The sequence below is a fragment of the Hippoglossus hippoglossus genome, chromosome 16, assembly GCF_009819705.1.
Source record: "Hippoglossus hippoglossus isolate fHipHip1 chromosome 16, fHipHip1.pri, whole genome shotgun sequence".
Classification (NCBI taxonomy): domain Eukaryota; kingdom Metazoa; phylum Chordata; class Actinopteri; order Pleuronectiformes; family Pleuronectidae; genus Hippoglossus; species Hippoglossus hippoglossus.
The window spans coordinates 1,475,052-1,501,553 of NC_047166.1; the positions used below are offsets into that span (position 1 = coordinate 1,475,052).

The following is a 26,502-nucleotide window of genomic DNA, read 5'->3' on the forward strand; positions in this document are numbered from 1 at the left end:
GTCCATTCCTGAAACACTTTGCACAGATCAGGGTTAGGGTTAGGGTTAGGGTAAATACATTCATTGTTAACTTCGTTTTCTTCAAATTGTGGTTAAGTAGTTTACAGTGAACAGACAGCACCATGACAAACAGGTAGTTTAAACTATTAGTCAAAGCTCTGTCAGGAAGTTAACTAGTTTATATATACAGAAAAGTGACAATGTTATGAGATGAAGAAAACAGAAAATCTTCACATTTGAGACACTTTGACTACTTATTAATTAACAATTAACAGAATGAACTAGTTGCTTTAGTTTCTCGAGCAGATAATTGAAGTGAGGCAGTCGTTCCTGAGGTTTGTTTAACTCTTGGCTCCGAGGACCTGAATGAAAAGCACTTTGCTCCATTAAATACATTTCACAAGTTGAATAAACATGAGGCTTCTGCTTGGTTACAGCTCAGCTGGACAAGCGAATGTTGCTGGGATTGAACTTGTGACCTTTCACACGGCGCTCTCTGAAAGAAACCGTAACCATCAGTGAACATGAATAAATCAAGATGACCCCGCTGGAGACTTCCTGTGTTCGTCGGCCTTTTGCACACTCAGTCCTCCAGGTTAATGGGATGGAATTAAGCAGCGATGCAATGAGATACTCGCTCATCAGGAGCATCTCTGTCTATTTTCTGCCTATTTAACTCCACTGAGCTCTGGAGCTGAAAGGATTAATCCTTCCAAGATAAGACATTTAAAAACTTCCCTTTCTGGGAACTTGAACATTTCTTTATTTTATTAAATTGTTATAATTAAAATGATCATTAAAGCAACTTGTGTAGATATTAGTACATATTGTCAAACTGGAACTATAGAAAAGCAAGCGATTCAACCATCGCTGTGTTATTCCTTGGTTTCTGGGATGTGTAGTTCTTTACCTCTTAGTATAATTATGTTCACAGTCTTGTACCTTTTGACTTTTTTTTCCATTTTCCACGATCGTGGTCACGATTCATCTCGTAGCTGCTCGACCTGGTTCCAGGTTGAAACCTCTTTTCTGAAGAGTCACTGTAGAAGATAGGGGGGAGTTTACTTCTGGGCCCAGAGCCGTTCTAGAAGCAGATGCTCACTCTGTGCAGTTTGTCGGGACATCGTCAGGTGAACCGCTTCGGTGCCAACAAACATGAAAATCCTGTGAGCTCTCTGCCTGTCAGTGTTCCACCGGCTCCCCCACTCGACTCACACCTCTCTGGGATGGGCGTGAGAGGTGCGTCTACCTCCGGCAGTGATGTCACCTGACAGGTCAAACCACATAGTCCACGCTGGTGCTGCAGTGACGGGGGCAAGTCGCACAGTCAACAACAAACCACACCAAGCATTGTGAGTCCTCCCTGCTCCACATGTTTTCCGAGCTGATGGACAAAAGGCGTCAGTATGAGCATGTATCTGTACATGAGGGTATTTCTCTTGTATTCAAGCTGGAGGCTACGAGCACAAACAGCAGATCAGTGACAGTTAGGGCGCCTGTGTTAAGTGCGTGGGTGTGTGGTTTTCTTTGTGTGTGTGTGTGTGGTTGTTTGTTTTTGGGAGTGTGTGTGTGTGTGTGTGTGTGTACGTGCGCGGGTAGACTGCGGTATTGACAGTGGCACGGCAGCGCGGGCGTGATTCACGAGCCGAGAGCCACACATCCCTGTCCCACCCCTCCCACCCCTCCCCCTCCCCTCCCCCCAAACCACCACCTTAGAAGTGCTGCCCTTGCACTGCATCAGCCCCCCCCCCGCTCCCCACCTCTCCATAGTCTCACCCATGATTGGTTAAGAGGGGGAAGGGGAGATCATATTGCACTGCCAGGGTTGGCAGCGCAGACGCACAGGCACAATAACAGTTGCGAGCCAGACTTCAGATATAAGGCCAGCAGCTCCATCAGCCACCATCCCCCCCCCCCCACCCCCGCCCCCTCCACCTTCACTCCACCTGCCGATGCTTCTGCCACATTATCAGCCACAGGGTCTTGTTGATATATGGAGGACGCACGCTGGGTGGTGAGGACTGGGTGCGGCGGGAGCTGTGTCCAATGGTTGCCCGGGAACATGAGGCAACAGGCTGTAAATATCACACAGCTGGTGCTGGCAGAACACCCTCAAGGTTGGGCCGCAAACCGAGCCTCGCCGGGTCAGATGAGGGAAGAGGCTTTGACGCCCCCCCCCCCCAGTGTTCCTCACTGGTAACCCAACAAGGGACTAGCCCCTTAGATTTCACCTCTTACACTGTGTCCTGTAACCGTGAGTCAGATTTTATAATAAGTGTTGACGCTGGCGAGTTGTTATGAACCTTGGCATTAATGTCTTCAGGATCCAAGCAGCTCTACGTGCAGAGCAGATATTTGAACAGGTTTAGTTTTGCCCCCTCACAAAGTCGGGGGACGCACAGGAAAACAAATGTGAGAAATCGAAGCAGCAGAAGTCGAGTTCAGGAGTTTGCACGCAGGGTCCATACTTTTCATCCGACATTGTCCTACATTTAAAAATGAATATACCGTTTACAAACCGACTGTGAAACCTTCGTCCGTCATTTAAGTTTTTTGTAAATCTTTGATTTGCTGCATCATTATCTTCATAAAGTTGGAACCACAGGAAAACAAATGGTGGAAACACAAGTCGAGTTACTTGAGATTTTTATCTGAGGATCAGACAAATATCTTCAACAGAATCTTAAGGTCAAATCTGAGATATTATAAGAAACATTTGGAAAAAAACAAACTTCAAGATGCTTCAAGATTCTAGATCCAAAGTGAGATAGTCTGATAACGTCACAGTCGACCAAACATTTCCTCCTCCACTGAAAAGGCAGTTTCCTCCGAGTCTGTTTGGTTCTTTCAAACAGACTCAGAGGAAACTGCCTCTTCACAGGAGACAGATGTCAAAATAAGGCTTAGATTGATGTTTTCTGTCAGAATGTGACTTTATTAGCTTGTTCCAAAAACCACTGGATCCTACATAATGAAACTCCAGCATCTTATCATGAGACACCTGGTAGATCCAAACATCTTCCACAAATTAATGTCCAGAGTTTGGTATTTCTCTTTAAAACTTGCGTTGAAGGTTCATTTCATTTCTGACACAGATTCTTTCTGCGGATTTGATTCCACGTGACTCCCAGTTGCACGGAGCCTCATTTGTCAGCTCGTGTTTCTTCCATCACGTCAGGCCGGTTTGAGTGATGAATGGATATTGGTGAAGTATTGATCCGCTCTGACTTCAAACCGAGGGGCAGATCGGTCATTTTGATGGCCGGCTGCAGAGGTCACCGCTCCATCAGCTGCGTGCAGGCCGGTCGCCCGAATACTGAAACCTGAGGCCTTCATATCCTGCTGATCCCGGGGGGGTCTGCGGTGATATTTTTCCAATACAGCATGTTAACTGATATGAGAGTTTGTCATACATGCTATTGACGGTTAATGTGATCTGCTAAGATTTCAGTTAACATGTGACGTGGAGGGATTCCTAACTTAAACAAGCAAGATCTTCAGACCCTTGTGATTGTCGCACGATGCTGTGTTTATAACGGTATGTTGTGACCATAGAATGAACATAGAGACGGAAGCACTCGTCTCCTCCGGCTCTAAAGGAAGAATCACGTGAACCTCGCACCAGGTCTCAAAGGTCTGTTCACATATATGTTGCATCAGGTCTAAATGGATTAAATGTGACCCTGAAATGTCCAGAACCATATCAACATTAGTAAACAGTGGCCAGTGACTCATAGGGCAGATTTAAGAAGGAGGCACTTTCCTGTGAAATGCAGGTGCTGTGGTTCAGGGTCAGTATATAATGCCTCTCCCTCTGGGGGGGGGGGGGGGTGCATCATCTTGCAAATACAACAGTTTACTGCTTCAGTTACTGTCTTTGATCGGTTGAGTCCGAGCAGGGTGAGATTTATCAGAGGTCGCTCACGTTAGTGTGGTCGTTTGTCTCCGAGCGTTTGACAGTTGGTAGAAAATGTCTCCAAACAGATATTGAAGGTTCATCCACTGATTTTTATCTGTTGATTTGGCCCCAAACTCTGACTTCTGTCAGTATTTACATCCCTTCTATTCACTTGTGTTCGTCCCGGCTGGCGTGAGCACATGAATATGCACTGATGTGTCAGACGGTTACTAAGACATCAGCAGGATTTGCACCTTGCTCCGACCCATAAAGAACCAGATAAGTCCAGGTTGGTGCTGGTGGGCGTCGGCAGTGGAGCTGCTCGGTGCAGATTTTGGTGCCGAGTGGGAAAAGTGATGGATTTCCCAGCAGCCGAGAACCGCCAGCTCGCTCCCTCCCCTGCAACGACCAGCCCACTTCTGAGCGTTATCACTCCGCTCCAGGCTGCTCGCTGCCACTTCACACACCAGGGCAGGAAAGGAAGACACACACTCACACACTCACACACTCACACACGTAAAAAGCACAAGTGAATAACAAACACTTAGGACCAACCGATACATTGATACTGCAGCTTGACTTGTCGGCGTAACGACAACGCTCATTGATTGAGAATGAATTTAAGAGGATGGGAGTTTGTGTGTCCTAAGAGGTTTAGGATCATCAACACGCTTCCATAAATCTCCTTAGAAATGATGGTGCTGTAAAAATAATGCCTCAGTTGAGGGGGGGCGGAGGGTGATTTTGAAATTGTATTTTTCATTTCTGATTTTAAAGGACGATGTCATCAGAAGAGAAGAAAACCGAGGCTTTTTGTGGAAACCATGAAAACAAACTTTTGCTGTTTTTGGTTGAAGTTGCAGGCTGCGTTAACGTTTCATTAGACAACACACAAAGTTTGGTTTTGACACCTTGTGAATTAATTTGAACTTGTTAAATAAATCAGATGTGAAATCAGTGCAGATCAAGTCTGTGTCTTCTTTCCATGGGGACCAGGTCTCAGCTTTCAAATCATAGATGGGTCAGGGTCGGGTTCGTGTAGAACATTTCCAGTGGAAACATTGGACCAGTGAAGAACTGTAGTTCCTGGTTCAGTCCCCGTTTTAGATCTAAAGATTTCAAGAAATGAAAGTCCGGCAGCAATTGAGAGAAATCTGAAGCTTTTAATTTTCCGTCTTCTTAACACTGCAACAATCATCAAGGACACAACAACACAGTCGTGACCTTTTCGCCATGTTTTCAGACACAAGCATTCAATCCAGAGGTATTTGAATAAAGTCACACGGCCGTACAGAGCTCTCTCTAATTCAAGAAAGCATGTGTTACCTTCGAGAGTGCATGTGAGTGGCTTGTTTCCCGTGTGTCACGACTCAGTCACAGCCCTGTGCCGCTTCCCTGCAGGTTGTGACACATTCAGCCTGTGGCAGGAACACTGGTGCCGGCGTATCAGTAATATCGAGGGCAGCGGTAGCCGAGAGGACGGCAGGGCAGGTTGTCAGGAGAAAGGTCAGCAGTTCACTAACCAGCTGGGAAAATCTGGGGGACGTGCTCTTTAGCAAGTCACTTAACCCCAGATTGCTCGAGGGAAGCTTCTTATTGTGCAGCTGTGGAAGGCCGCGGCTGCACTGGGAAGCTTCCGGCAGCAGCTGTGCCGAACTTTGAACCGTGTTGTAGCTGAAAAAAAAAGAAGACATCTCTGTTAATGCTAAAATCTGAATATTGCCCCTGCAGCTCATGTTTTCCCACCCACATGGTCGGAGGAGAAGATTGAAGCTTTCAAATATTTAATGGCCGCAGCAACAGATGTCAGGGATAATGACGCGACGTTTTCTAACTGTTCTTTTACGGACTAATCTTTGTCGCAGGCTGCTCCGAGGATATGACCTGATGTGGCCTCACTGAAGCTTAGTGGACACATTAGCACAGTGATGGCGTTTATACTTCTTTTCTAATGCACACTATCCCCTTAAATAACATCTTTCTATAACGATACGTACGATGTCTTTCTTTAGTTTGGTTTATTGTTTGATATTTCAGCCTCTTGGTAGATTTAAAGTTTCCTTGTTTCTTCCAGAGACACTGGAACCAGTCCAGAACGAAGCCAATTCCAGAAAAAGGCTGAAATTGTCTGGAAAATATATATTTTTCCTGGTGCATGAAAACATCTCGCGTGAGAAGGCGCAGATCTTTATCGACACAGAGTTTATCCAAAGGGATGATTAATTTTTAATCAGATCCTGACAGCCGTAATATTCAAGCGTCTGTGCTTAAAAACTGTTGAGATATCGAGGCTGCAGCAGCTCTGGTTTTGATATTTCTGCAGTTTCCTCAAAAGCTCGCAAATCCTTTATTCCCAATTCGTGCTTTTATGTCCATATTCTCTGTTATAAAACGTGAAAGAAGAGCTTGTCAGTGGGTCCGTGTGAAATATACGTTTTAGGCGTTCCCCAGGGATCTAATCTAGGTCTGCTGTAGATACCTAATTATCAGCGTTTATCTTTTCCTCGTCCAGAGCCTCTCTGTCACTCTGGCCTGCTCAGCGAGGCAGCAGACACACTCCAGGCCCTTCGCTTCCCATGTGAGAGCAGAGATTCTGCCTGACATCAGACATGGGAAGCGAGCTCCGGCAGCATGAAGGGTAAAAGGTCGGGACTTGACCACCGCGGGCAGATAAAGCCGCCTTTTCATGTGTGATCAGCCCACAGCCTGAAGACAAATCCCTCAGCGCTCTGCTTTTGAACTTCATCTCAACTGGAGCGAGTTGGCCGCTCGCTCCGTGGCTAATGACGGCTGTGAGAGGCTACGAACACACACCTTGTTATTATTTAGTGGAAATACGTTGCCGACACTTCTTTACTGACGCTGAATGAAAAAGCACTAATGAGGTGACGCAGGAAGGATTCATTATCCTTCGCTGATTTCTCTTATTAAATCTGATCGTGTCAAAAGGGAGGAGTTGAAGATGGCTTTTCCTAAAAAAATATAATAATAATCGTGCTGAAGGGGCTGGAACCAAATATGAGACCGATGTTGCCAATAGCTTGTACATTGAGTTCCTGCAGCTCGCTGTAGAAACCAGGCTCAGCCAGCCTCCAGTTCTTTATCAAGCCTTTTTACAAAACAATTATGACACTCATAACACCCTCTTTCTTCAAACCCCCTCCACTCTCCTCCATCAGTGCATAATTCATGAGCGACTCATCGCCAGAGCTAAGTCAATTGCATCCACTCTGAGCGAGTGTGCCGCGCAGCGCCCACAGCAGCACAAAAGGACTGTCAGTCCCATGACAGACTATTTTGCATTCTTTGTTTCATAAGAATGGATGTAAATGGAGGGCGTTCTTCTTCTGCCGCTCTCCCAGGTAGATGGAATGCAAACAATGCTCGAGAGCTGCTGTGGAGTCTCGGCTCACATGGGCTCAAAGTGGGGCTGAAAAGATCTGGAAGGGACAAATCATTCTTTTACGTTTTGTTGCGGTGCGTCGCTGGAGCTTCTGCCGACAAACACAACATGGGACATTTTTCGTTTCAGCATCGTCACATCATTGGACGTGAGCAAACGCACCTGTGTCTGGGACTAACCTGCTCCGTCGTCCATCTTGTGAGTCTTTTGGAACCGAGATGAAGTCATCGTCCAATAAGACTCGGGTGTAAAGACGGGATCAAAGCTCTCGTAGCCAATGTGGAAACTTTGATCTGTGCGTTTATTCACATGCGCTTTTCAACGAATACAAATCTTTCCTTCACAAGAACGAACCTTAAAGTTCCTGCAGATTTATTTTTCAAGTTAACAAACTGATCGACGAACACAAACAATCTCAACATCTCATGATTTGAGCTCATGTTCTCAGATGCTTCAGGTCTTTAATGGCTCTGTGTGTGTGCGTGTGTGTGCGTGTGCGTGTGTGTGCGTGTGCGTGTGCGTGTGTGCGCGCGCTGCACTGTGTGCACAGACTGTATGTATATATATATAGAGTGCTATTTTTAAAGCTGAACCACAAATAGTAGCAACAGGGCCTAAAACAGTCCTCGCCTCTGTTTTCATTCCTGTGCTGCTGACGCCTTCTCATTCATTCATGAGTTTGCACAAACGCTTTCTGCTTTGCCCCTTTTTTTAAAATTAGGATTTTGACCCATCCTCAGTTGAACAGTCATTGTGGAATCTGGCAGACCTCCTTTATTTCATGGTCAGTTAGATGCGCGGCTGAATCCGACACACACTTTACACCCTCTGTCACGGGGAATTAGGCCAGTGTTCAGGTTAGTTAATAATAATGTTATTACCACACAGGCCAGCCTGTCTTTAATGTGACATCACTATCCGCCCGGCATCTGTCCTGAGAGTTTTAGAAAACCTGAATCGGAAAACTGCAGAAATTTGCCTTTTAATCCCACTGCTGATGTGCCTGGATTACGTTGTGCAGTTGATAGTGGAGCCGCTTCCGTCCGTGGTCGTGTGTGTCACTGTCCACACGCGACACGCTGAACCTGTTTCCTGTCAAGTAACAGGAACAGGGACGTGTTTGGAGAAGGAGAATCTGTAGAATCCACATCTCTGCTCTGCTTTCGATTGGAGGGGGGGGGGGGAATTCACATTCGGCGTGTCAGGCGGCCCCGGCCGGGCTGCCTGTTGCCGCGGGCGACCAGCAGATCAGTGATGTGGCGGTGATGCCTCTAATGAAGCTGACACAGCACAGCCTCCCTCCTCGTGGGCCCCTGAGGGCCTCATGAAGCACCACAAACACCCCCCCACCCCCGCACCCCTTCATGTTCCAGCCCAAAGTACTCCTGATTTGACGGCGGCTCCGATGCATCGCTGCATCATTTATTCTCTCGTATATGAGGGTCAGGGCAAAGACGGTGTTTGTAGTAAAGTGGGTCACAGAATACAAACGCACTTCTCAGTTTGTTTATCTCAGTCCGATGAATTCCTCTGTGTTGTTTTCCAGGAGCTGCCCAGCTGAGGTGAAGGGGAGGGCAGAGGATCCCAGTTCAGCCTGAGTGTGGATGACCTGCTGTGGGAAACACGACCATGATCTGAAGAGGGCGCCGCACACCGAACCCCATTTCTCCTCTCCTCCTTCTCCCTCTTTTTCTTTTTTTTTTGGTTTTGTTTTTTAATTCTACCCGGTGACAGCCTCTCTGCCCGGCTGCTTCCGACAGAGTCCGCGTGCACGGAGAGAACAAACTGACCAGAGGCTTCAGGAGGAGGAAGACACACAACACGACACTCACCTGTGACCTCTGACCTCGCCGCTTCCCCTGCCCCCTCCACCGCAACGCCGCAAACATGGGGAGGAAAAAGATTCAGATTCAGAGGATCACGGACGAGCGCAACAGACAGGTGAGTTCCACTTTTAAACAATGTCTGAATGTCTAATAACTTATTATTGTTATCGCCCTCGTTTGTGCCAATGTCGGCAACACAACAGCAACACAAACTACATCCTCCAAAACTGAACATTATAACCATAGACTGTAAATAAAGATGGACAACAAGACGGCTCCCAAAAGTGAGGCCTTCTTGATCACCTGCCTCCTCCTTGTTGGTGGATGGGACAGAGAACAGACCAAAAAAAAAATTAAAGTACACGTTCAATTCACTTTTCTGTCGTTTCAGTTAGTTCTTATCACACTGATGTATTTTCAAGCTCTAGCAACACAGTAAACCTCTAATACACAAAGACACACACACACAGTGTTGGGTTCCGTGCAGCAGCACATTGCCCTCGTCCTGTGTAGCACAACATAGAAGCTGTTCTCTGAGCTGTGCCCCATGAGAACAGCACAATAGCATCGTGTTTTATGAGGCTCATATGACTCCATGGAGCCATCATGGGTTTTTCTCAGACTGCCTACAGTAAAAAAGAGCAAGTATAATATTCCCCTTCCAAAAAACACAGCCTCAGTCCCTATGGTTACATCAGTGGCATTGTCAGAGTGGATGAAAGGGTAAATGATCCATCTAAAATGAGTCAACTGGTAAATGGGCTTTGCTCCATTGAGCCGATTGAGTAATGGATTTGACGTGCCCACCTTCAAAAGCGGAGGAAGAAGAAAAACAAGACGGAAGGAGGAAAACAAGGTGCCTGTCTGAATAAGACCTGAGCGGAGCGCGGTGCAGCCGCAGGGTTTTGGCGAAATCATCCGCACTTTTCTCCTCATCAATCTTAGCAGGTCGCGTCTCCACAAAGGGGAGGAAGCGGCGCCTGCAGGGGGTCAGCCGGGTAGGACGGGTTGTTATCGTCAGTACACAATCGGACATAAAGGAGACGGGTGGGGGAGGGGGGGGTGCAGCTATTTCTGCTGGTGTATCAGGTGTCAAACAGTTTGTCAATAAGGTGACGCACTCGGTGGTAAAACATGGACCTGGTGTCAGAATCAAGGATTATTCATTGACGGCGATCAGGTGATTAACAAGCAGCGAATGTTTCTTAATCACACGTTATCGGGGTGACGACATTGTGACTCTTGTATTGACCCAGAGCTGCGCTCGGCGTTTACACCTCGTGTTTCCTCTGTTTCTCTGTTAACACGCAGAGAAACAGGATCCGGTTCTTATATCAGCGACGAGGCTGCTGCGTTTGAAGTGGAGCAGAGAACTGAGCCACTACAGAAACGAGTGTTTTTTTCACGCTCGCTCTGTGTTACTGCAGCTAATGAACAGTGCAGCTCCTGAAAGGAAATCAAATGATTTTTTTTTTTGGAGTACACGCCGCCCGTCACCCTCCTACGTGTCGATTCAGAGATGCTGCCATAAGCTCCACAAAGCAAACAGCGTTTGGAGTGTGGGCCTCGGCTGGAAACATGACAGCGTCACAAACAAAGACACGAGAGGCAGAACTGGAGATGTTGGACTGATCGATGCATTCTTACTTTTTTATTTGAAGACGGTGTTAAAGTGTTGACTTTTCATTGGAAAAGAGTTGAGAGGAAAAAGTGGTTTTCATTCCAAGAAACAACTGCACAACATCCAGCAGAAGGAATGAAGAACTAGAAAGAGTTCTTGTGTGTGTGAGGAAAGCTGGAGACATGAGAACTCATCAGTCCTGAAGGTTCACAGCTGTGGGAACAATCCAGGTTCAACTTTACTCTGGTAATATTACGTAATATGAGGAGAATAAAGAAAAAATATTCTCTTTAGGAAATAAGAAGAACCTCTCTTGAACCAATCCACATTCCTTTTTTAATGAGACAAACTGATCTTCTAATTTTCTCTTTAATAAAACAAATACTAGTGATTATGATTATTCTTTTCAAACTCTATCACAGCTCATTTGTTTCATGTTCCTTCACTTTTTAAATGCTCCAAATGTCGAGGGTCTAGTCAGGAAATAATCTCTCTCACTGAAAAATGTGTTGACTGTGTGAGAGAAACTTTCTTTCTTTCTCTCGTTCTCTCTTTCTCTTTCTTTCCTCTCCTCACTGACGGCGTCTTGTTCTCCAGTTGCCATTGGTTACCTGGCAATTCTGCTCTTAATGTCAATTACCTCCAGCTTGTTTATCCTTTGTGACAAACACGGGGATCGAAGTCGGGCCCAAACTCGCACAGAAGCCACGCTGGCTGCTTCCTCTAAGACGGAGTTTGTAGTTTGGACTCGTTCTGGTTGTTTTCGGTGCTGAATCATGACCATTTGTTAGCAGAGCTGTTGTTGTTTTCGGTGGCTTGTCTCTCCATCACCGGCGCCTCTTGTCATCACGCGCAGCCGTAATTTCCTCCCTTTCCAACGTCGCCACAAAATGTATCTGCTCATTCTGTGTGTGTGTGAGAGACGGAGAGAGAGAGAGAAAGGGAGAGAGAGAGGAGGGGGAGATATGTAGATGAGCAGAGAGATAAAGATAGGAGAGAGAGAGAGAGAGAGAGAGAGAGAGATGAAGGGAGGTAAGATGATGGTTTCAGTGTGTGATGAGGTGGGAAATGGGGGGGCGGAGGGGAGGCATGAGGGGAGGAGGGGAGTCGGTTGCCCATGGATACGACCCCGATATAATTTGATTTGTGGCAGCAGGAAGCAATGAGTGAGCGAGCGTGAGAGGAGGGGAGGGAGGGAGGGAGGATGTGGAAAAAAAGAGGAAGAGAAAACGAGGGCGAGAAAACAAGAAGACGGAGGAGGACGAGAGAGAAGGAGGGATGAGAAACATGTCGGGCGCCAAAGCAAGACATAAAGGATCAAGAGATATGAAAGATGGAGAGACTGTCAGATCGTCGTCTTCTCACTTTTATCCCCCGTGTCTCTTTTCCTTTCTCTACCTCTCCATCTCTCCCCCCTTTTCTTTACGTATTAAATCCACTGCAGTTCCAACAAATCGATATTTTCACGACTACTCCAAAACACAACATCACCAGGACAAGATCACAAATCATTTTCAGTAACTTCACGTCACATTTACAACACAAAAACAGTGAAAGTAGCGAGAGCAAAGAAAATACAAACCCCCCCCCCCCCCCCCCCCCCCCCCCAACGAAAGTCAGAAACAAAGAGGAAGTGAACTTGGGAAATGCGGTTTTCAAAATAAAACACCTGCTATACTTCCGACAGACTCCTTTATCATTTTACCCTTTAAGAAGATAAGTGCTTAATTTAATCCCCAACCTACTTATTTACACAACAATGAAATAACATACTAAGGAGATTTCAATGGATGGAGATTATTTCTGATACGGAGCTAAAACGTTTTATTCTAAAAAGGTATTTCGAGTTATTTCCTGTTACTTCCTGAGATTGTGACATCGGTGTTAAAGGAGATTTATCACAGGGGCTTCTTTCGAAATGAAGTCATATATCTGTGAGGTGATAAATTCAAGGAAACGGCAGCATGAAGCGTCCCAGTGAGTTCCAGGCTCTGATGATGGAGAGCTCTGTTCATCACGTTGATTAGGATTCACCTCATTTTCATACTCATTTTCAAACTGTTCGCTGAACCCTCGTCGGCCCCTGAAGTGATGTCACAGGAGGCGTTTTGGCTTTTTTATTTTTACGTCAGATGGAAAACGTGTTGACGTCACTCGTGGACGGCGCCCGAGGAGCAGCGGGCTTCAAAGCTTCCTGTTTCTAACACCCTCGGTTTACTCCTGCAGCCCATCTGTGCACATTCACTTTCCCCCCCGTATCAGACGGCAGATATTGTATCAGCACCTGAAGGTTTTCCCTCTTCTCTCTTCACTTAATGTTTCTATCCCCCGGTGAGTGTTGTTGTGTGTGTTTGTGTTGGTGTGTGTGTGTTCAATGTGTGTTTTATCCAAACTAAACCAAATCTCCGTGGATTGTAAATACCAGTTGGTTATAGCTGGGAAGCTTCTGAAGCAGCCAACAGACAGCGAGGGCCCCTGTGCTTCGGCTCCACTCTGTTCTGCTTGTTCACAACTGAGGGGGCTCATACAAGAGTGTGTGTGTGTGTGCGTGTGCGAGTGAGTGTGCGAGTGTGTGTGTGTGTGTGTGTGTGTGTGTGTGTGTGTGAGTGAGTGAGGCAAATAACGTGTGACAGAAGGAGAGCATGGAAAAGAGCATAACAGAGTGTGAAGATGACGAGGAGAGTGAATGTGATGAGGTGTGTGTGTGTGTGTGTGTGTGTGTGTGTGTGTGTGTGTGTGTGTGTGTGTGTGTGTGTGTGTGTGTGTGTGTGTGTGTGTGTGTGTGTGTGTGTGTGTGTGTGTGTGTGTGTGTGTCAGCTTCCTAAAAATGTCTCTATCGTGAATGTTTCACTGAAGTCGTTCCCACGATGATAAAACATTGATCAAAGATAATCGAATAGAAACACAAAGCATCAGAGGAGTCAAATCCTGACACAAGCAATGTACTGTGTATATTCTCTCTCTTTGTATATACAGATGTGTATAATATATATGTATATGTGTGTACACTATATTTATCTATATGGTTTCTGCGACAGTTTCATATTGTTAAAAATGTTACTAAACAAAATAAAAGATCTCATAATAAAGCTGCTTTGAGACCGGCAGTGAAGTCTGGTCCATGTGAGAATACAGCAGGAAAGATCCCAGCGAACAAGTGGGCGTGTTGATGTCGTTTCTCAGAAAACAAACGTCTCACGATGGAAAAGAGGAGTCGTACAGCTTTTGAGAAAAAGGTCTGACGCGTGTCGATGTGCTGTCAACAAAAACACATGGTTCAGTGGAATTTAAACGTCCTGTCTCTCCTCATCTCTTACTCGCTCTCAGAAACGCACCAGCACCAGGAGATATCCCACCCGTGTCGATGACCCTTTTAAAACATTCATAAAGTTTTTACTGTTCTCGGTAGATCGGCAGAATTCGGCCAAACCCGCTATATTCAGCTTCCTGTGTTCACTGGCTGACGCCTGCTCCATGACCAGCTGCTGCTGCCTCACTAGTTTAGAACAACCCTGCATTATTACACAGTTCCTCCCATGAAGCTGTCGGACGTGGTTTAACAAAACACTTGCATTTGCACTTTAGTTCAACGTGGACGCGGCTGCACCTCAAAAGAAGAAGATCAGGAACCGAACTGATGATGATTGACCTGATGGCATTTAACGATCCTTAATCAAATTGTGGTTCTAATTTATTTCGTACCTTCACTCATTATGGTGGTGAACAGAGAAACACATGTCACTGACAACACATGTGATAATGATAATAATTATAATAATTAACAATAATTATTTGTAGAGCACTTTTCTAAACCGATGTTACAAGCTGCTTCAAACAAGCCGATCATGGAAGCTGCTGCGTGTGTGATCAGCTGAGCTACAACACACAGAGAAAAGTCCTAATGTCGACTCTAAGTGTCTGTTTGTTTTAAACTGAGCAGTTTAGTTAGGAGGGAAGTTTCAGGGGAAATGAAAACACTTAACAGGTCAGTCATTTCTAAACGTCTGTCCTCAGCTCTCACAATCCTAAATGTGTGTTCTCCTGGGGCCTCGGAGACCTTAGGGCCCTTATCGTCAACATCCAAGGCACAGGGGCCCTTCAAGATATACAAACTGTCTTTAGCACAATAAAAGCTGTTAAAAGAAGGAATTATTCTGCTTGTCACCTTTTTATATAATTTATATATCTTATCATTTTTATAACAAGTAGTTCAGTGGCCTCTGGCTATGCTGGTTACAGATTTCTTTCTGGAATTAGATATTCCAGAAATTGTTATCGACAGGATAAAACAGTTTACTGCACTAGAAAACAATACTTAATTCTTCTGGTATTTAAATATGTAACTCCCCCTCTCTGCTCCACCAGGTGACGTTCACCAAGCGGAAGTTCGGTCTGATGAAGAAGGCGTACGAGCTGAGCGTCCTGTGCGACTGCGAGATCGCCCTCATCATCTTCAACCACTCCAACAAGCTGTTCCAGTACGCCAGCACCGACATGGACAAGGTCCTGCTCAAGTACACCGAGTACAACGAGCCGCACGAGAGCCGGACCAACGCCGACATCATCGAGGTAAAGGGCGGGGGGGGGGGGGGGAGTAGCAGCTGAAACAATGGGAAACCACTGAGTCTGGGCAAAAACACACACTCTGTGACAGTGACCTGATTCTTGTCAACTCTTCAATCTCACATCTTCTTCCTTCTGTCGCAGGGATTATTCGTTCTGTTCGTCCTGCTCTGTGTTGGGGCATCGTACCGACACTCGGTGCTAAAACAACACTTTATTTCCCCCAGCGCGATCGTTAAGATTTAATCCCAGCTAATCTAATCTAGTTCTCTCCAGACTCGTTCAGACATAATTGTCCACTTTATCAAAGCCAGTCCGGTTCATTGCAGTCCAGCGTGGAAGTGACTGCTCGTCAGGGTCTTTGGATGAAGTGAGGAGCTGCGGAGCCTTGAACTCAGTCCGGTCGACTTCAGCCTCCTCTTTGGTTCATCGTGGATCTTTACATCTGAACTTGATGTTTCCTGCTTCAGGAAGAATCTGATTCTCATACTTTAGATCTGATCATTGATACGACTCACATCTCGAACTGGTAATGATGGAGGTGGAGCCAGGAGTTAATTAACGTATCATAATGACTGGAAACAGAAAAAAAATCTGCTCACAAATGAACACGTTAAATGTTGTTTGTGGTTGTTGCCCTTGGACGGAGCCGTGCTAGCTGTTTCCCTCTGTTTCTAGTCTCTATGCTAAGCTAACATTTGCTGACTGTAGCTTACTGTGCGTTCACGTGCTCCTCGGAAGGTCATGAAGATGTTTCTCCATTTTGAAGTCGGAATGTGGGAAAAACATGGAGGATATAAGTAAAATATGTTGTATTTATGTGTTTAAAGCGTTTAAACCTTGACACCTCTTTACGATATTTACATAATAACGAAGGGCAAAGAAAAAGGATCAGGTACAACAGACTTAGCCTTGTTACCCTCCACGACAGATTGTTCACACCGTCATTACCCAGAAACCTCTACAACAGCATCGAGCCAAAGTACGACACCTCGAGCCGATTCCACCTCGGCACAAAATGGCCACCAGAGAGAGGAAGAGCCTTCCGAGGAAAACACAATGTTTGTTGGTTTGCATATCGACTGGAAGAGATGTCAGCGCTGGGGTTAGCAGAGAAGTTGTGAGGGCAAACGTGTAGTTCTGTTTTTATGTTGCAGTAATAGGAAGAATAATTTTTTTCCTCACGTCTTTGCTCCCTGTGGGAAAGAGCTTCTCTGGAGCTCGTCAGGCGAGCGCGGAGCACATTCACACGCCTTGCTGACCCTTTTATACATAATGGCCCTCTCATGAATTGAACACGAGATGGTTGGGTATGATTCAGCGAGCCGTGCGCGCTGCAGCACGGCACTTAGGCTTCATATGGAGCGTCGACTTAAAGCTGCTTCTACACGTACAGCTGCAGGAGCTGATAATCAGTCGGCCACAAACACTGTCAACACGAAGTCATGGAGAATTTTCTGTTTCGTCTAATTGGCCACATTATTTAGGAAAACGTGTGTTGCCGTGGGCCACAGTCATATTACATGTTGGCAATAATGTAAAATGCTTTTATCAGCTGCTTCTGCACAATCACCTGCTGAATAATTCAACCTTTCACTCTTTATTTACACCTGCTAAGAACAAGGCAATAACGACTGCCTGTGTCCCAGGAGAGCTGAACTCTGACCCTGGATGATGATTCCCACTCTCAGGCTTCTTTTTGTGGATTAAATCTTATTATTGGAAGAAGCCCAGAGGCTTCAGAGATTGTTTGATTCAACCTGAGAGCTTCCTCTGACCTCTGACCTCTAACTGCTGCTGTGAGCCTTCATTCTCTTGTCTGAAGCTTCACACACACACACACACACACACACACACACACACACACACACACACACACACACACACACACACACACACACACCTGTAAATCGGTTGCTAGCTGGTGTAATGATGCTTCCTGACTCAGCTGAGAGCAGGGACGCTGTATAATGACGTCATATCCTGTCCCTAAGTTCTCATCCTTCCTCCTTTCTGCACTGACCAGGTTCTTCTGTTTAGTTCAGCAGCACAAGAAGCAAACGGCTTTTTTATCAGTCCTCAATCTGAAATTGATTCACTTTCCTTAGAGAAACTGCTTCAAGGATGAGGAGTGTAAACTTTTCAACAGGACTAATCTCAAAGTGAACTGATCTTCAAAATGTCACAGAACAGTCGAGTTGTTGGATCCATCCAATCAGGACTCGAGTCCAATAATCGCAGAATGTGTCGGTGAGGCAGTTTGGGATTCGTGTGAGCTGAAGGCAACATGGAGGCAGTCGTATTCTTCACCTCCACCTCGCTCTGCCACTTCCCATCCTTCCTTTGACTCTGCTCTCGCTCTCTCCTTCCTCCTAATCTCCAGATTCGCTCGCTCACGACAGTTTTCCCCTTCTTCCCTTTCTCTTCCTGTCCGTCTCAGAGTGTCAGCAGTAAAGCCCTTTCTCTAGGCTGTATCTCCAGCTGCAGATGGCTCGTGTGTGTCTGTGTGTGTTTGTGTGTGTGTGTGTGTGTGGCAGGGCGTCGGGCTGCTCCAGGCCACATCAGCTCAAGCTCCACTGGCCCTGTTTGTGTGCGTACATGTGTTTGTGTTTTCAAGTGTGTCACTGTCTCTTTCTTTCTCTTAATGTGTGTGTGTGTGTGTGTGTGTGTGTGTGTGTGTGTGTGTGTGTGTGTGTGTGTGTGTGTGTGTGTGTGTGTGTGTGTGTGTGTGTGTGTGTGTGTGTGTGTGTGTGTGTGTGTGTGTGTGTGTGTGTGTGTGTGTGTGTGTGTGTGTCTCTGTTTGCACGCACAGCAGTGGCCCATGAGAACGCCTCATACAATATTCAGCCCTGGTGAGCCTCTCGGTTGTGTGTCAGCCTCTGTGTGTGTGTGTGTGTGTTTGTGTGTGTGTGTCCTACATGGGAACTTCTCTACTATAGCGCCCTGCATACTGCCCACCCCCCCCACACATACACACACGCTACCTCACCCGCTCTCCCTGTAGGCCGGGAGGCATTAAGCAACTTTCTCCAGCGTTTGTCCTCAGTTGTCCCCTTCGCCAGATGTGCTGCACACACACACACACACACACACACACACACACACACACACACACACACACACACACACACACACACACACACACCTCCCTGTGAAGCGGGTGTCGGCGCCGTCTGCCCGCCGACCATTTCCCATTCATCCTTATTATTTTGTATCTGCGGTGGCATTTTGAATCATTTAGACTCGGAGGGAGAAACTCTGTAAAACCGCAGCAACACATTTAATTTAATAATCCTGTGACTTGTTATATACGTAAAAAGAAACATCTGTAAGGTCATAAGTAAAGTTCCCACAGAGCTCTATTCAACTGACAAGGTATTATTTTAATACCATTAAAAACCAATGACATATTTGTGCGTCATGTTTTCTAAATACTTGTCTGTGTCTGTGGCTGCAAAACATTTTGGTTTCTTCTGGAGACATAAATCAAGTTTTATTAAAAAAAATACATGGAATAAAAAAGAGCTGCTTATTCAGGAGGAATATTTTCACTTGCGGATTAATCCACATTTAAAGTGCTTGTACTTGGGGTGGTAGGACGGCTTGTGTGTGTGTCTGTGTGTGTCTGTGTGTGTATGATGTGTGTGTCTGTGTGAGTGTGTGTGTTCACGGTGATGAAGGACCATTCATGCAGCGCAGCAGTGTGGCTCACTGATGTGTTTTTAATAGTGTTTGCTCTATAATGTAGAGATAACATACTGTACATTACACACACACACACACACACACACACTGTTGGTTTTGTGCGATTTGTTGACAGAATATCTTCTTATAGAAAAGCCTGAGTTCTCCGTCATGTCTTGTTTCTCGTGATTAATAATGACGATTACTTTGCTCTGTTAGGGAAACAAAACAATCTTCATCACATGAAGACTCGGTCACGGACACGTTTGTCTTCTCGTTCTGCGAGTTTCAGTCGAGCAGCCGCTGTTTTTTCTCCAGTTTCTCCGTCTGACTCTGTCACACTGGACGTTCACGCTGGACGTTAGAAGGTCACGAGTGGTCACACGGCACAGACGCCATGTTCGGACTTTCAGGGGAATTCAGAGCCGATCTGCTGGTGTGACAGCGTGAACCGTACAGTAATGACAATCATACGATTATCTGCGATTGCACATCGTGTCACATCAGTGGTCGAGTACAGTGAAGCGAGAGGGCGGCAGAGCGAGCGGGGGGGGGCAGAGGGAGGGAGAGAGAGAGAGACGGAGAGAGACAGAGAGATCGAGACAGAGCGAGAGAGAGAGGGAGAGACACAGAGAGGGAGGGGGGGCGAGAGGGAGAGAGGGGGAGGGGGAGGGGAGAGAGAGAGAGAGAGAGAGGGAGAGAGAGAGAGAGGAGAGAGAGAGAGAGAGAGAGGGGGGGAGAGAGAGAGAGAGAGAGAGAGACAGAGAGAGAGGGAGAGAGAGAGGGAGAGAGAGAGAGAGAGAGAGGGAGGGGGGGGGGATAATTGGATCGTCACAAAATGTGCCCATTTGCCTCTCTGCCTCTGTGAGTCTCCCAGCCAAGTGCTTTTGAGTATAAATTATGAAGTGTGGATATAGTCACGGAGGCATACACACGCACACGCACACGCACGCGCATGCACATTTAAACACGTGTGTGTGTTGTGCTTTGTGCACGTCACCCTGTACTGTACTCGCACGCAGCAATGTCCCTGTATGCTTAGCAGCACTGAAGTTCACATTGAAGTGTGTGTGTTTGTGTGTTGGACTTGTAGGGTAATCTTCATGAGAATCGTTTTTTTACACACACACACACACACACAAACACACAATTGTGCGTGCGTGTGTGTGTGTGTAAGCATGGTCTCTGTGTCCATCATAGACATTCCCTCTCTCCAGTACAAGGCCGTGAGGCAACACATATGCACACACAGCCTCTCTCTGAGATGCACGTGCTGCTGGAGAGTGTGTGTGTGTGTGTGTGCGTGTGTGCGTGTGCGTGTGTGTGTGTGTGGGCCGCCTGCCTCTCCTGCCAGAATGTGTTAATCCGCTTGACTGCAGATTCCAATCAGGGCAAAGGAAGGAAGAGAGCGAGAGACAGAGGGAACGCAAGCGAGCGAAAAGCTAAAAGAGCGGCGGTGAATAGCCGAGGAGGGGAGGCAACATGGCAGAGGATGGGGTTTCCCTTCTTTTCTTCAAGGGACTCCAGGAAGGCAGATCTCCCCCCCCCCCACCCCGACTCTGCCGGGTTGGAGGGTTGAGCCCATGTGTCCCAAAATACTTCATGAGGAGATTCACTCCTGATTCTGTCCAGAGAACAACACGTTGACCCGTCTGTCCCCTGGTCCTCCAGCTCACATGTCCTCTGGGGACTTCCTCCTCAAACCTCTGCTCACACAATGATTAATAGCTCCACGTTGAAAAGCAGCCAGGACTCCATTAAAAATATATTAAGCACTGGGAGAAGTTGACTGATAAATTAGTTTCTCATTTCCAGACTCATTTATATTGGAGAGATACTGAATGATGTAACCCCCCCAGTTTGATTTTCCCATTAAGTGGCCATAATAGTCAGTGTACAGTTTAGTGACCAACTTGAAGACACATATGACACAACTAAATTAAAGATGGGGGGGGGGGGGGGGGGACAGCAACAATAACAACAGCAAAAATAAAGTATAAAGAAAGAAAAAACAAAAAAATTCAACAATTCTACAATAATCTGACACGTTTATTAGAAACGTTCACAAGTCGATGACAGAAAAATCAGTTTTTAACGATTGATTCTATGAACAGATAAGAGACTGGAGGCAGGTGACATGACGAGTTCATTTAAGGTATTTGACAGGAGCGAGTGTGAGTGTGTGTGTGTGTGTGTGTAGAGAGAGAGAGAGAGAGTGTGTGTGTGTGTGTGTGTGTGTGTGTGTAGTGTGTAGTGTGTGTAGTGAGCAGTGGCCCAGGAAGTTTCCTCCCGACTCGCAGCTCGGTCAAGTTAGCGACATGAGCAGAACAGCAGCTGATGTATAATGGAGCATCTGAGGAGGCTGGCAGCCGGTGCTGAGACGTGATGTCCCACATGACTGACTGCAGGGGGCTCTGTGCGTGTGTGTGTCTGTTTGCGTCTGCGTCTCTTTGTGTAGCTCGCTGCTGCTGCTGCTGCTGCTGCTGCAACAGTGACATGCTTCACTGGGACGTGACATTACTCTGCACTTTGTGTCGACCAGGACTTGGTGAGCGGGGACTCTGCTGCCTCCGTCCATCAGACTCCACATTGAATACTACACATGCTCCGAGAACAGTTTCTAGAATTATTACTTTAATAACACAAGAAGGAGCAAACGCACGTGAGAACTTAACAGTTGAATTTATGGCTAAAGACACGGCTTCATCCAAAATCACCTTCAGCCCCGGATATACACACGTTTGAAGACACGCACACAACACAACACAAAGACAAACAGATAAAGAGAACGAGACATGAAACGAGAAGGAGAACAGGAAGCCAACGAGTGAGCGGGGCGAGTTTGAAACTTTTTGATGCTCGAGCTGACGCCTGAGCGAAACTCGAGTTTCTGTTCTGAAGCAAAAATGTTCTCAAATGTAAAAACGCCGTCTCAGCGAAAGGAGCCGCACGAGAAGTCGGCCCCAAAAAAATTGCGTCTGAAGAAAAATGAGTTTTGATTGAAACCAGGAATTATTGGATCCAAGAAAAAGTCGAGGAAGATGAATTCTGACCAGACGTTAACTTTCATCACCCGACTGTGTTCAATAGCTACGCAAACCAAACAGTGTGGAGGTTTGATCACCAGCACGAGAGGAGAGGACGGGGACGAAGGGATGAACATCAGGAGCCTGGAAGAGAGAGAATTAGGAGGGAAAAGCTCTGGGAACGGGTCGAGAGAGAGAACAGGGCAAAAGAGGACACAGAGAGAGAGAGAGAGAGAGAGAGAGAGAGAGTGGTGGGAAAATAAATTAAAAAAGAGGAGGAGGAGGAAATGGGCGACGAGGGAGAGTCGCACACGGAGACATTATAAGGAAAAGGGAGAGAATTTAAAAACACAGAAGGACGAGTGTGAGACTTTGCACTTTCAGCGAGAGAGCGTTAAAGGTGGTGAGAGAGAGAGAGAGAGAGAGAGAGACAACAGAGAGGGGGAGAGAGGGAGAGCTGGAAACAGAGGGCGGGCGGGTGGGCGAGCGAGCGAGCCAGAGGGGAAGGAAAGGAGGGAGGGAGTGAGGTTGGCGGGGGTGGGGCTTGTCAGCAGCCGCAGCCAGTCAGAGGCTAGCGTGGCGCTCTGCAGGGTGAATCCTACCCTGGCAACACAATAGAGCGAGAGAGAGGGAGAGAGAGAGATGGTGGACAGGTGAACAGATGGCTGACTGAGAGACAAGCAGTGTGTGTGTGTGTCTGTTCGTGTGTGTGTGTGTGTGTGTGTGTGTGTGTGTGTGTGTACAGTAATATTACACAGAATGTTCACTGTCGGGGAGAGTGGGGGAAAGATGCTCATGTTTGTCCACTTGGACAGTGAGGAAATAATCGTAAAGTGTGTGTGTGTGTGTGTGTGTCTGTGTGTGTGTGTGTGTGTCTGTGTGTGTCTGTGTGTGTGTGTGTGTGTGTGTGTGCGTGTGCGTGTGCGCGAGGCCGGTGGTTCGATCCCCGGAGTGCTGTGTGTCTGTAATGTATGAATGATGTCCACACTGTCCACAATGATGTCCACAGAACTAGAAGTTCTGTGTGAATATGTTTGTGGACGTTAATTATGTTTTTCTAGAACGTCGTATCTTAACATCGGCTCGAGGTTATGTCTTCAGATTCGGGACAAACATTCACTTTGACTCGAAGATGAACTGATTCGATTTTGGTGGTTGAAGGTCAAAAGGTCACGGTCACATGACTTTGCGTTGTTTTGAACACAATAAGTCAGGAATGCCTGAAGGGAATTCCTTCACATGCGGCACAAACCTTCACTTGGACTCGAGGATGACCTGAATGGAAAGTGGAGGCCAAAGGTCACAACTTTTAATCAGGTGTCGCTTGGACTCAAAGATAAAGTGTTTCAGTGGTCGAAGGTCAAAGGTCACAGTGACCTTACATGAATCTGGAAAAAAGTAGAGATATGTAGATGGAGCTGCAGCGGTTGGCGGAGGCAAACAACTGCAGTGCAGTAATTCTCATTGTTCCCAGATCTCAGGAGATTTTTAGGAGACCTTTTAAAGAAGAAGACTTTTCTGTAGATTTAGGTTAAGACCACAGTTGTTTTCGTGGTTACACATGTAGGTTGTGTGTAAAAAAGATAAGGGTTATACAATGTCAGATCGCACTTCTATGCCACAGAGTGTCCTCACAAGTATACTAGTACAGTGTGTGTGGTGTGTGTCAGTCCATGTGAACGATGCACCTACGTTGTTCCAGTTTATTTCTTTATCTGTGTCCCGACAGTCGGGGGCAGGACGTCCACGTCTCCATCACGTCCTCCTCGCAGCCTCTGTCACATGCTGTCGTTCATGTTTGAAAGATGGGTTTATTATTATATATTTTCATTTTACCTGTGTTTTTTTTTTTTGTTGCATCGATTCTTTTTTTCTTTTTTTAGGTCAAAGCGCGCACACACACACACACACACACACACACACACACACACACACATCACAGTGGTGGCGTCTCCTGTGCGTTACACTCGCATTAAGCTGCAGATCAGACTGAATCAGGCGGCGTCTGCGTGTTGGAACAAATCCGTCTAATAACCCATTTCTGTCGATAGATAAAACGCCGCTTTGACACCGTGATAATAATCATGGCTGCAGTTCTAATGAGATTGGTATCAAAGAGTGGTGTTGTTATTAAAACTGAACGTCTCTACCCTGACATCCAAATGGCGTCATTACCCTCTTGCCCTCACCTGTTTTGAGGATTTAAGGCTAATTCAGTCAAAACGAACAGAATCTGTGTCTCTGGCTCCGCGGGGTTCAGTCGCAGGTACGAGTTCCCGCCGGCTCCACTTCTGAGGCTGGATTGCAGACGGTTGAATCATCCTCACTTAGCAGTGATTGTGCGCAGTGGGAGTCGTGGAACATGTGCTCTTGTTTTAATCAGACCACCACGGCACTGCAGTCGAACTCGGCACTGCAGGTGGTTGTTAATTAAAGAAAATATGGCGTGCGTGAAATATTGGATATGATCTCAGAGTACTTTGTTACTTATGGATGATCTATCAATGATGCACTGTAAAAAAAATACACATATTCTGCGGGACCATGTTTCTTTTTTCCGTCACCATTTTTAAAAGCACAATTTATCGCTCGCTCGTTCGTTTGATCCCCTGCACTTACTGCAGCTCAGCCACACAGGTAGCTGGCGTGTTAGCTTTGTCACCAGCGTGCAATGAATCAGGGGTTTTTTCTCAGTTTTTTTTTGCTGTGAACTACAGTTTATTTTCTTCTGCTGATAGATTTCCAGGCGAAGGATTTTCTTCTCTTTGCATCGCTCGGGCCTAAAGCTTGTATTTTGCTCTCCAGCTTCGGTTTAAGATCCATTTTGCTGCGAGGATCTATCTGCTTGGCCGTGTGGTCAAGGAGCCACCAGGCAAAGCTACTTAAAGGCAAATCTTGTTTAGCAGAATCCTCTCTCTCTCTCTCTCTCTCTCTCTCTCTCTCTCTCTCTCGCTCTCTCTCTCGCCCTCTCCACATCGTGCTAACACTGACACATCCTGACTAGCGTTAGCCGCAGCACTAACACCGACTCACCCTTTACCCTTTTGCTTCGCTCAACCACTTTCCTCGGTGCAAAGCTTCACCACCATTTACCAACGCTGTTGATTAGCCGGTGCGTGCGGAGGTGCGACTCCTCGGTGTGTTTCCTGACATGCGGCGCAGCTTCATACGTCCTCGCTGTGTTAAAGTGCCACCGGCAGCTACAACACTTCCTGTGCACCGGGTAGAGATGCGGGTGCTCGTGGTTGTTCTCTGGCCACTTTTGATTTTAAAGCTTTCTCCATTTGGAAGTGGAGTCTTGCAGCTTCTGCACCCTTTTAATCCGTGACCTCCAGAGAGCACTTGCCGTGTGAGCGAGTGCAGATGAGGTGGTAATATCCTGCTTTCACGTGGGCGGCGGCGGTTACGAACGCTGACCTCACCGATCGATTGAGAATTATCAGAGATGGAGAATGTGTTTTCTGTAACGTCCTCTTTTTACAAAAGCAAACTTCATGTACACTGTGTCATCACCGGGGTCAAACTCTTCCACCGCACATTCACTGCTGCCGTGAACCAGTGTAGGAGTCGGCCTGCACGGTGGAATCAACATTTCACAAAGTGTGTCTCAGAAATCAAAGTGGTGATCCCAAAATGTGCATGAGAAATGAAATGTAAATGTGCCTCCTCCTTCTCCTCTACCCTTCTCTGGCCGCTTCAGACGTTGCGAAAGAAAGGCTTTAACGGCTGCAACAGCCCCGAGCCCGACGGCGACGACTCCATCGACCAAAGCCCGTTAAATGAAGACAAGTACCGCAAGACCGAGGACCTGGACAGCCTCTTCAAACGCTACGGCGTGAGTACCATCACACTTTGTCACCTTATCTAACCCACCCTTTCTCCTCTTCTTCTTCTCTTCTCTATCCACCTCTCTCTTTCTGCCCTGTCCTCCTCCTCCTCCTCCTCCTCCTCCTCCTCCTCCTCCTTCTTCTTTTGTTTGGGGAACGAAGGCTCTGAACAAGAAAGAGCACCGGGACTCTGAGAGCCCAGACCCCGAGGAGCCCTTCTCCCTCACCCCCCGCACTGAGGAGAAATACAAAAAAATTGACGAGGAGTTTGATAAAATGATGCAGAACTATAGGCTGTCAGTGAGTACCCCCCCTCTGTGTAACTCCGCCCCCCACCCTCCTCATGTTGGCGCCCCCCGCTGCTGCCGCCGACCAGACCGCCGGCGGTTTCCCGGCTGGCGGATGGCGGCCTGACTACTCACAGAGCACTCGCCTTCACTATTCCTCACCCCTTCACCTCCTCCACTTCACCCCCACCCCCCACCCACCATATCACTACCCACAACCCCCTCTGACGGTGTGTCGCTGAGCAACAGGTAGGGCCGAGCGGTCGAGCTGACTGACGTGAGGGCAAACTTCAATATCCAATATTCAATATTATATATCCGTATATCGAACTCATTCACAATTCATCTTCTCCTCATCGTTTAAAAT

At 46.8% G+C, this 26,502-nt stretch overlaps 1 protein-coding gene across 13 annotated transcripts in view; it reads left to right on the forward strand.

The window, feature by feature from the left end:
- Positions 1–26,502, forward strand: part of mef2d (myocyte enhancer factor 2d) — a 74,400-nt gene that overhangs the window by 23,124 nt on the left and 24,774 nt on the right. For 8 of the 13 annotated variants that reach the window (XM_034612415.1, XM_034612419.1, XM_034612423.1 and 5 more), the window contains exons 2-4: positions 8,848–9,242; positions 15,114–15,317; positions 26,011–26,148. In XM_034612415.1, the coding sequence (XP_034468306.1) occupies positions 9,189–9,242; positions 15,114–15,317; positions 26,011–26,148 (396 nt within the window). In that variant the 5' untranslated portion in view covers positions 8,848–9,188. Of the gene's footprint in view, positions 1–8,847; positions 9,243–15,113; positions 15,318–25,721; positions 25,857–26,010; positions 26,149–26,502 lie in introns of all 13 variants that reach the window. The other 5 variants (XM_034612418.1, XM_034612421.1, XM_034612425.1 and 2 more) reach the window with 1 other exon arrangement.